Source organism: Salmo trutta, chromosome 14 (genome assembly GCF_901001165.1).
Source record: "Salmo trutta chromosome 14, fSalTru1.1, whole genome shotgun sequence".
Classification (NCBI taxonomy): Eukaryota; Metazoa; Chordata; class Actinopteri; order Salmoniformes; family Salmonidae; genus Salmo; species Salmo trutta.
In genome coordinates this window covers 28,230,867-28,241,725 of record NC_042970.1, presented here as the reverse complement: position 1 = coordinate 28,241,725, position 10,859 = coordinate 28,230,867, and the positions used below count along the sequence as shown (strand labels likewise).

Below are 10,859 nucleotides of genomic sequence, written 5' to 3'. Positions count from 1 at the left end.
GGGGGGGGGGGCAATGCACGTAGTCTGGGTAGACATTTGATTAGATGTTCAGCAGTCTTATGGCTTGGGGGTAGAAGCTGTTTAGAAGCCTCTTGGCCTAGACTTGGTGCAACGGTACCGCTTTTCATGTGGTAGCAGAGAGAACAGTCTATGACTAGGGTGGCTGGAGTCTTTGACAATTTTTTGGGCCTTCCTCTGACCACCTGGTATAAAGGTCCTGGATGGCAGGAAGCTTGGCCCCAGTGATATAATGGGCAGTACGCACTACCCTCTGTAGTGGCTTGACGTCGGAGTCAGAGCAGTTGCCATACCAGGCAGTGATGCAACCAACCAGGATGCTCTTGATGGTGCAGCTGTAGAGCCTTTTGAAGACCCTAAATCAAAAGGATTTAGAGAATACCTGTAGCCCGGAGCCATGTATTTAGAACTCTAAGCATATGGCTCTGCTGTAGCCCACATATGCCTGTTGACTCTAATAATTGTGGAGTAGTCCTACTCTCAAAATTGGGTTCCTAGATGATTTCAGCTGATCCGTAGGTGAAGTGTAGAAAGATGATACAACTGTTTTTCCCAAATAATACTTTTAGCAGAAAAATAAGTAAAAATAAATAAAATGATGATAAGAAAACTAAGTCAGAAACATCTTACTCTAACTGGGAGCAAAGAATATCTCCAGGCTGAATCTATCCCCGATTCATGGATTTCATCTATTTATCTAGACCGGATATAGGGTTGTAATAAGCCCCGCCTCTTCCTTTCTGGACAAGAATCGTTGGCCAACATGGCTCCGATTGTGAGTACTCACGGGTGAAATATGTTGTATAGCTAACTATAAGACTTCTTTTTTTATTGTACTTGATGTGCACGTAATAAATCCATATTGGACTGTGTTTCCGTGAGGCCAAATAAGTAAAGGAGTACCAATAAATTGCTTTGTTTACCAGTTGGGCCTGCACCCAATGAACCACGTTGTAGCAATGTAGTTAATGCGTTACCTAGCTAGTCGGCAACTGTAATTTAAACGTGAACCATCGGCAATGCACTAGATAGAAGTTGTCGTGTTAAAGGAAATCCGATTAATGGCACTTTTAAAATGAAAATAAATAACGTTGGGCCCTGTTTCCCAAAAGCGTCAGTCGGCATGTGTCGGTTCGAATTTGGTTAAGCGAACCAGACGAGTGTGCTCGCATACTTAATTTAAGATCTAAGACCTTCGCTTGAAAAACGAGAAAGAACCGGCAATAGTACCTTGTCCATATTGTGCGCCGTTGTCAGTAATACACTTCCTCAAAATAGTCTGAATTAATCGAAGGGTGCGTTCGTATAGTTACTCTGGCGATCTACTCCGATTCAGAGCGCACTCGTTTGAGTGCCAGACTGCAAAATAACTGATTAATTTACGAACGTGCAACACCCGTCGAATATGACTGGTGTCAGTAAATGTAGAATTAAAACGTAATTCAATTGTTGCCAGCAGTACAGTTGGTCACCAAAGCTGTAGATAACATCAACAGCCAAACTAGCTCTTCTAGGGCGGGTAAAATGGTCAGTGAGGTGTTCTCTCATTTGTGACAGGAAGTAACTAGCCAACTTTATCCAGCTAGCTTGGGTACTTGACTGGCCAAATTTTGACTGTGCACGACCACTTGAAAAACCTTTTATTTAACTAGGCAAGTCAGTTAAGAATGAGTTCTTATTTACAATGGCGGCCAAACCGGACGATGCTGAGCCAATTGTGTGCCCCTCTATGGGACTCCCGATTATGTCATTTTGTGATACAGCCCGGGATCGAACCAGGGTCTGTAATGACACCTCTAGCACTGAGATCGAGTGCCTTAGACCGATGCGCCGCTTGGGAGTAGAACTTGCGGGAACACCAAAATGAACAGAAATGTTACAAAATGTCATATGCACAAACTGATGGGAATAATGCGTGGACGCCTTTAAGTACATCGCTAGAACCATTGAGCTCAACGGTTCTAACGATATACTTAAGCCTTTGGGAATTATTATATCAGTACACTATACTGAATAATTATATCAGTACACTCATAACAACCTATGCATTACGAAACTTCTATTAGATCAAATAAGACCATGTGGCTAAATTGGGAGAGCATGGCGCTTGCAACACCAGGGGGTGGTTTCGATTTCCACGGGGCACCAGCACAACAACAAAAAATCCACTCACTACTGTTAAGTCGCTCTGGATAAGAGCGTCTGCTAAATTACAAAATGTAAGATTTTTTTTTTAATAGTTGTTGACCAAATTCAACACCGTCTCATTGACTTCCATACAAAAACTCCTAGCTTGGTGAGCGGGAAAAAACCGACACCTGCTGGAGAAGGATTTTGAGCCCAGTTATCCCTCGCTTCGCCTCTTCCTGTTTTTAAAAACCAAGCACCAAAGACAGTACAGTATGCAGATTGGCAGAAATTGCTTCTGTAAATAAGAATTTGTTCTTAACTGACTTGCCTAGTTAAATAAAGATCAAATAAATGTAAAAAAACACTGTGCTTGCATATTAGATACTTAAACGAAACCGTCAATGGTGTATTCATAATGCCAACTCTGTTACAAAATGTTTTGCACCAGAAAACATTTACTCCAAACGGAAATTGTTTTGCAACAAAAACAAGTTTCTATTGGACAAATTCGGGTAGGTCCCTCCCTGTTCCGTTTGGTTCTTAAATGGTAAACAATTTCCTTTGTATGACGAAATGAATACACCCCTGGTGTAGTCTCAGTATTTATCAAGTCATTTGGAATAACGTTAGCCCCTCTGCAATGTCTTGACAGAAGAAGCAGGTAATTAAAAAGACCAAAACAGGTGGCAAGAAGAAGAAGCAGGTCCTGAAGTTCACCCTGGACTGCACTCACCCAGTGGAGGATGGCATCATGGATGCTGCCAACTTTGTAAGTAGCCGATGTTAGAGAAAATAACATGCAATATCCTATGGCTGGGAATTGCCACGAAGTTCACAATATGATATTGCAATACTTAAATGCCGATACCATATTATTGCTTTTCTCACTATTCTATATGTCTTGCGATTCGATACTGTTATTGTGAGTGATGTACCAAACATATTTCTCACTGTATATCTGTTGCAAAGAGATGAGAGAAAAATGAGTTTTGATCAGTCATGGAAATAAGTTCTATAAACATGTTGGCTCCCTATTTTAAAATGAAGAAGAACAAGCCTTGAGATGAAAAATACCAGTGTTTTGGCACAGGCACAGCCGACTACCACTAGCTAATGCTACCTACCCATGTGTTGGTCCCATGTTTCATGAGCATTAATTATTCAACAGCAGTCAAGGTTGTTCTGGCTCTGAGGCCTAAAATGCGCTAATGTATTGTTAAGTGGACAATATGGAATGTTTTTTAATTTATAGACAAATCAACACTGATTTTACAGGTGTGTGAGTTCGCTGATGCTCTCTATTGGCCTATATGTCCATTCAGAAAGTTTCCTAAAGGAGCCTGTCTGAACTCCATCTCTTTAATAAGAATCAAACACTCCTGTCATGATGTAATCTTGTGAAAGGCCTATTTTCTGTAGCTTAGACTACATTATTTGTCTCATTACGGCGTCTTCTCTTTGAAGAACCACCCCCGAACGGTTATGTCGGTGACAGTGTTCATTGGCCTGGCCAATTACTATGACCTCAAATTTCAAGACTGGCACAGCCCTAATTGTAATGTTATTTTTGTTGTTGATGAGTTACTCTGGTGATGGGAGGATAAACTGCATTAAGTAATTAGCCTAGGCACAGAGGCCTGCTAGCCAGCTGCATAGAAAGATGGATGGGACACATTTGCAATTCACTGGTATTTAGCTATGTTTTTATCGATTTGTAATGCTTTAGCCACTGAATTCTAGTAGTTTTTACTTGAAAGAATAAAACATCGATCACAAAATGTGTCACTTGCACAATACAGCTAATTCCGCACAGCACTGCATCTCGCGCGGCTTGTAGCCTCAGCGAACGGCGTGGGGCACTAGCATTCGTCGTGGGGGTTGTGAAACATGAATTTGGACCAATCCCCGACAACCCATATATCAAAACTTGGTTACTAAGCTCTACTTTGTAACCTTCTGTTTGTTTTGTCTCTAACATTTGAATGACAGTAGTGATGAAAACCTTATTACTTTATATTTCTGTTAAAAGATGTCCGATGACTGAAACACCCTCAGGACTTTCCCACACTTCTTGGAAATACAATGTTGCATCGGTCTTACAGTGATATGTTTAGGAATACTCAACGCAAAGAGCGAATATGAAAACAGATTTGGAAAGTGTCCCACAGATCTGAATGTTCTTAGCACGGCACCTGCTTTACATTTGGATTCTACCCCCAAAATATATTTCTGGGGGTAGAATCCATTGTTGCGTCAACCTAACACCATAATAATATCGGCGAAATTTAACTATCGATTGTATTGCTTTTACATTTTTTAGCACTACAATATCCTATTAAATATGTCTTACTTCATTACTAGAGCAGGGCCCTATCACCTATTTCAATGTACACATTGCATGGCATGAATGATTCATAATCCAGATACTCCTGGTTTATCCACGTTATGCTGATACTGGCCTGTCTTCAATGTAGTAACGCAACAACTGTAATGGGTAGTGGGGTATGATATTTTGCAGTTGGTGTGTTACACCACAGACAATTAGGATTCAGATTAGTGCTGAGCGATTAGGGGTTTGAGGTTGGTTTCGGTTGGATTATAAACAAATAATCACAAATTATTTTTATGTGGGTTGACTGCTGTAATAACACTGAATAAAAGTCCGATGATGGTGGTGACTGCCCATTACTGGTTATCACTTACTAACCATCATTTATTCACTTTATTTTACTTTAATAAAATATTTGTTTTATGTTATGACGTATCAGTACTTTAAACTAACAGATTGTTTGTTGGTCAGCTCGGGCCCAGGTTATTTACAGTTGTTAAACGTGAATGCCATTTGTGGCTAGCATTAATGCAAGGTGACTCGGTACATCTGGGCTTTATTTAATGGGGGTCAGGGTTGAAATTATACATTGACTCTTGGTTTTGGGGGTGCCCGGCGTATCCTGATAGTTGCAATGACACTTGTACTTGTCTTCTCTTACTAGCACTGATTTCGCTGTTAGCTGCTTTGAAGAACTTTGAGTTAGTATGACTGTGATATGTGGTTGTCGTACCTAACTAAAGTTAAATGAGTTAACTGTAAATTCCTCTGAATTAGAGCGTCTACTAAATGTTAAACATGTAAATTATATTGACAGAATATTTGCAGCAGTATGTAGCAGTCATTACAGCTAGTATCCATATTTGGGAGAAAGACTGTCCTAAAATACACCTTCGTCTTGTTGGTTAGGAGCAATTCCTGCAGGAGCGCATCAAGGTCAACGGTAAAGCTGGGAACCTGGGTGGTGGTGTGGTGTCCATTGAGAGGAGCAAGAGCAAAATCGCTGTGAATTCTGAAGTGCCCTTCTCCAAAAGGTATGTTTGAATCAAATCTTGATTTATCTTTTGAATTGCCCTGCTTGTAATGTGATGTGCCGAGCAACATCACTTTCCATTTTATGTTGTGTTGTCTGATGGAGGGACTTGGTTTGTCTCCACAGTTAAGCATGTAAGGGTTATTGCATTCTCACCTGTTCAATTAGGAAGTTGGAGCCGTCTTTTGCTTTATGTGATGTTTTCTATGTTGCTTCCTGTTATGGGGTCATGGCATTGTTTTGTAATCGATATTAGGCCTTTATTGGTTTTATTGTTTTGCCTGATGGACAGTCTAGAGCAAATCCATGTATAATATATTATTTGAAGTGCTCTTAAAGTGATTAGTGTTTGAAATAAGGTCTGAGACTCATAAAATACTATCATTAGGCGGACTGAGATGTACATGAATAGAAAAGGTTAAGAGACATGGATAGAACGCATGTTATTTTTGGACTTCAGTCAGTTTTATTTCCACAAGTGGAGATGCTGTGATCTGATCAATGACTCCAGCAGTGAACATGATTTTTGTCAGTTCTATAAAAAAATAAATGTTTCCATGTCACCATGTATCCTCAGACATTCATTGATTATTAAGCACCTTCTGAAGCTATATTTAGCCTTATATGGCATGAAATTATAGAACACTAGCAACACCCCCCACCTGGTAATTAATTGGAAATGTATAATTTATAATAATGGATTTATTTTATATTGTGCTTTTCATAACAAGAACAATCTCAACGTTGCTTTAAAAACAAAATTGGGGATCTGGCAGTTCTTGGGTGATTGTCTTCCATATCCTCCGATGACAGGCAGTTCGGAAAGGTACAGTTGAAGTCAGAAGTTTACATACACTTAGGTTGGAGTCATTAAAACTTGTTTTTCAACCACTCCACAAATGTCTTGTTAACAAACTATAGTTTGTGCAAGTCGGTTAGGACATTTACTTTGTGCATGACACAAGCAATCTTCCAACAATTGTTTACAGACAGACTATTTCACTTATAATTCACTGTATCACAATTAGTGGGTCAGAAGTTTACATACACTAAGTTGACTGTGCCTTTAAACAGCTTGGAAAATTCCAGAAAATTATGACATAGCCTATCAGAAGCTTCTAAAGCCAATTGACATTATTTGAGTCAATAGGTGTACCTGTGGATGTATTTCAAGGCCTACCTTCAAACTCAGTGCCTCTTTGCTTAACATCATGGGAAAATCAAAAGAAATCAGCCAAGACCTCAGAAAAAAATTGTAGACCTCCAAGTCTGGTTCATCCTTGGAAGCACTTTCCAAATGCCTGAAGGTACCATGTCCATCTGTACAAACTATAGTATGCAAGTATAAACACCATGGGACCAAGCAGCCGTCATACCGCTCAGGAAGGAGATGCATTATGTCTCCTAGAGATGAACATACTTTGGTGCGAAAAGTGCAAATCAATCCCAGAACAGCAATGGACCTTGTGAAGATGCTGGAGGAAACGGGTACAAAGGTATCTATATCCACAGTAAAACGAGTTCTATATCGACATAACCTGAAAGGCCGCTCAGCAAGGAAGAAGCCACTGCTCCAAAACCGCCATAAAAAAAACCCAGACTACAGTTTGCAACTGCACATGGGGACAAAGATTGTACTTTTTGGAGAAATGTCCTCTGGACTGATGAAACAAAAATTGAACTGTTTGACCATAATGACCATTGTTATGTTTGGAGGAAAAGGGGGGAGGCTTGCAAGCCGAAGATCACCATCCCAACCGTGAAGCATGGGGGTGGCAGCAGCATGTTGTGGGGGTGCTTTGCTGCAGGAGGGACTGGTGCACTTAACAAAATAGATGGCATCATGAGGTAGGAGAATTGTGGATATATTGAAGCAACATCTCAAGACATCAGTCAGGAAGTTAAAGCTTGGTTGCAAATGGGTCTTCCAAATGGACAATGACCCCAAGCATACTTCCAAAGTTGTGGCAAAATGGTTTAAGGACAACAAAGTCAAGGTATTGGAGTGGCCATCACAAAGCCCTGATCTCAATCCTATAGAAAATTTGTGGGCAGAACTGAAAGAGCGTGTGCGAGCAAGGAGACCTACAAACCTGACTCAGTTACACCAGCTCTGTCAGGAGGAATGGGCCACATTTCACCCAACTTATTGTGGGAAGCTTGTGGAAGGCTACCCGACACATTTGACCCAAGTTAAACAATTTAAAGGCAATGCTACCAAATACTAATCGAGTGTATGTAAACTTCTGACCCACTGGGAATATGATGAACGAAATAAAAGCTGAAATAAATCATTCTCTCTACAATTATTCTGACATTTCACATTCTTAAAATAAAGTGGTGATCCTAACTGACCTAAGACAGGGATTTTTTACTAGGATTACATGTCAGGAATTGTGAAACTGAGTTTAAATGTATTTGGCTAAGGTGTATGTAAACTTCCGACTTCAACTGTATCTTGAGCGGAGGGAGCACCTGACTGGCCCCGTAGCTCTTGGGCACCTGGTCGTCGCCGACGTTCACAGCTCCTCCTCCTTTGGTAGGGTCAATTGTCCACTACTGAAGTGAGGCACCCATCTAGGTGATGCATCGGCGACTCTAAAAGCGCCGATAAGACCACCACACCTCGGTAATAATCTGATACAGATCCCATACGAGGCAAGCCTCTGCATGCTCTCACCGCAGTCCACTTCCCAAGTGCTTTTGGTCTCTGAATATACTGCTAATACTCTCAACTATGGAACATAAAAAAAACCTAAGAATTCCCATATTCCCTGTGGGATCATGGCACTTGCTTTTGGAAATTAAATATTTTGAATCAAATGTCCCCCTCCCATGTCGGCTGACTTATCTTTCAGGTCCTATATTTTAGGCCTAGTTGTTATTTGAGTCATTTTTATCCTTGCTTTTTTGCAGAGATCCTTTTTTAAATGTACTCCTCACAAGTCCTCAACTGGCAGTGTCATTAAATAGTACCGGCAAAACACCAGTCTCCACGTGAACAGTGAAGTGACTCTGGGATGCTGACCTTCTAGGTAGAGTTGCAAAGAAAAAGCCATAGCTCAGACTGGCCAATAAAAATAAAAGATTAAGATGGGCAAAAGTACACACACACTGGACAGAGGAACTCGGCCTAGAAGGCCAGCATCCCGGAGTTGCCGCTTCACTGTTCTTTTGCGGGTACTATTTAATGAAGCTGCCAGTTGAGGACTTGTGAGGCGTCTGTTTCTCAAACTAGACATTCTAATGTACTTGTCCTCTTGCTCAGTTGTGCACCCGGGCCTCCAACTCTTTCCATTCTGGTTAGAGCCAGTTTGCGCTGTTCTGTGAAGGGAGTAGTACACAGCGTTGTACGAGATCTTCAGTTTCTGGCAATTTCTCGCATGGAATAGCCTTCATTTCTAGGAACAAGAATAGACTGACGAGTTTCAGAAGAAAGTTCTTTGTTTCTAGCCATTTTGAGCCTGTAATCGAACCCACAAATGCTGATGCTCCAGATACTCAACTAGTCTAAAGAAAGCCAGTTTTTTTTGCTTCTTTGATCAGAACCACAGTTTTCAGCTGTGCCAACATAATTGCAAAAGGGATTTCTAATGATCTATTAGCCTTTTAAAATGATAAACTTGGATTAGCTAACACAGCGTGCCATTGGAACACAGGAGTCATGGTTGCTGATAATGGGCCTCTGTACGCCTATGTAGATATTCCATTAAAAAACAGCCGTTTCCAGCTACAATAGTCATTTACGACATTAACAATGTTTACACTGTATTTCTGATCAATTTGATGTTATTTTAATGGACAAAAAATGTGCTTTTCTTTCAAAAACAAGGACATTTCTAAGTGACCCCAAACTTTTGAACGGTAGTGTACATAAATAATATGTTAATTTCCCCATCAAATTTATTTGTTGCTGATAAAAGGCTGACCCCAAACTTTTGAACGGTTGTTTGTGTATATATATATTATTATCTTTTTTTTGTTTTGGAAATTGATCCACGGGCCTACAAAAGGGGGCAGCCAGTTTCCCATCCCTGCTTTATATAGATATTTGTATGTACAGTGTCTCTGATATAGATAGTCCAAAGTACTGAACCTAACAGATTGTTTGTTTGTCAGCTCGGGCCCAGGTTATTTACAGTTGTGAGACCTGAATGTCATTTGTGGCTAGCATTAATGCAAGGTGACTCGGTACATATGGGCCTAATTTAATGGGGGTCAGGGTTCAAATTATACATTGAATATTGGCTAGCACAGAAGTGTTCTGGGGGTGCCCAACGTCCATCTTTGATAATTGCTGTGGGGGGGGGGGGGTCTCACATTTGATGTTTCAATTGTGAAGAGGGAGCCCTGATTTGTTATTGGGGTGCAAATTGTTTAGAAAATTGCAGATAGAAAAGTTAAACATGGAGTTGATTCAATGTTCTGCATGTCATTTTGTCTGTTCTAATTGAACTTTCTGTAATGTTGCACCCTCCTGAATAAACCCCAGGCCTCGCCTGATAAGTTCTCAAAATATAAATCTAACAAATTTACAGTACACCTTTGTCACAATGTAATTTTCAATGGGTTTTACATTGCTGACACTGCTGGTCTTTCCTCTCCTTTCTGACAGGTATTTGAAATATCTGACCAAGAAGTACCTCAAGAAGAACAACCTGAGGGACTGGCTGCGTGTGGTGGCCAACACCAAGGAGAGTTACGAACTGCGCTACTTCCAGATCAACCAGGATGAGGAGGAGGAGGAGGACGAAGATTAAATCCATGCCACTGTCTTTTGTCAATAAAATTTCTAAAGAACAAAAGCTTCTCACATGGTTTTATTTGCTGATTTGGGACTAAACTGCATGTTTGAAAAAAAGTGTACCTACTCTTGCAATGAGCTGGTTAGACTTGAAAACCCATATTCTTTATAATGCAAAGATATTTGTGCTCTGTGCTTACATGGAGTTGTCTGGGGATATATTGCAAGGAATGAAAATGAATTTGTTACCAAGGGCTTTCTACTTTGACAACACTCAACCTTGAAACTGACAGTTGATTGCATTCAGATTTTGTTGTGTGATAAGTTTGTACATAAAAATGATAATAATGATTCCATTTATCAATTAATGCTTCAAATATTGTGTGTTGGCTGAAATTACTTCTTGAAAATGCTTTTAGATAAATGGCGGACTCTTAAAAATGACGTTTCCTTCATTTTATGTGGTCCATCCATAGAGTGTATGGGCAAAGATGGTTTAAATGAAGTTATGTAGAAACTCCAAAAACTCCGTTTCTTTCTCCAAAATAAATCGCTGATCAAGCTTGCAGACGATGTCATGGTGATGTTGGCTGGCTAAGCACATG

At 40.3% G+C, this 10,859-nt stretch overlaps 1 protein-coding gene across 1 annotated transcript; it reads left to right on the top strand.

Annotated features, from left to right (window-relative positions):
• The first annotated feature begins 702 nt into the window (after positions 1 to 702).
• On the top strand, positions 703 to 10,315 carry LOC115207726 (60S ribosomal protein L22). The gene is made up of 4 exons (XM_029775151.1): positions 703 to 793; positions 2,801 to 2,917; positions 5,387 to 5,511; positions 10,126 to 10,315. Exons 1-4 carry the CDS (start codon positions 782 to 784, stop codon positions 10,268 to 10,270), a joined length of 399 nt encoding a protein of 132 aa, XP_029631011.1. The 5' UTR covers positions 703 to 781; the 3' UTR covers positions 10,271 to 10,315.
• Positions 10,316 to 10,859: the final 544 nt, after the last annotated feature.

What these genes read in the sequence shown, in the direction of transcription:
- LOC115207726 (XM_029775151.1), top strand. An exon ending in TCATGGATGCTGCCAACTTT is followed by an intron (nt 2,918 to 5,386) that starts GTAAGTAGCCGA and finishes CTTGTTGGTTAG; the next exon opens with GAGCAATTCCTGCAGGAGCG. An exon ending in GAAGTGCCCTTCTCCAAAAG is followed by an intron (nt 5,512 to 10,125) that starts GTATGTTTGAAT and finishes CCTTTCTGACAG; the next exon opens with GTATTTGAAATATCTGACCA.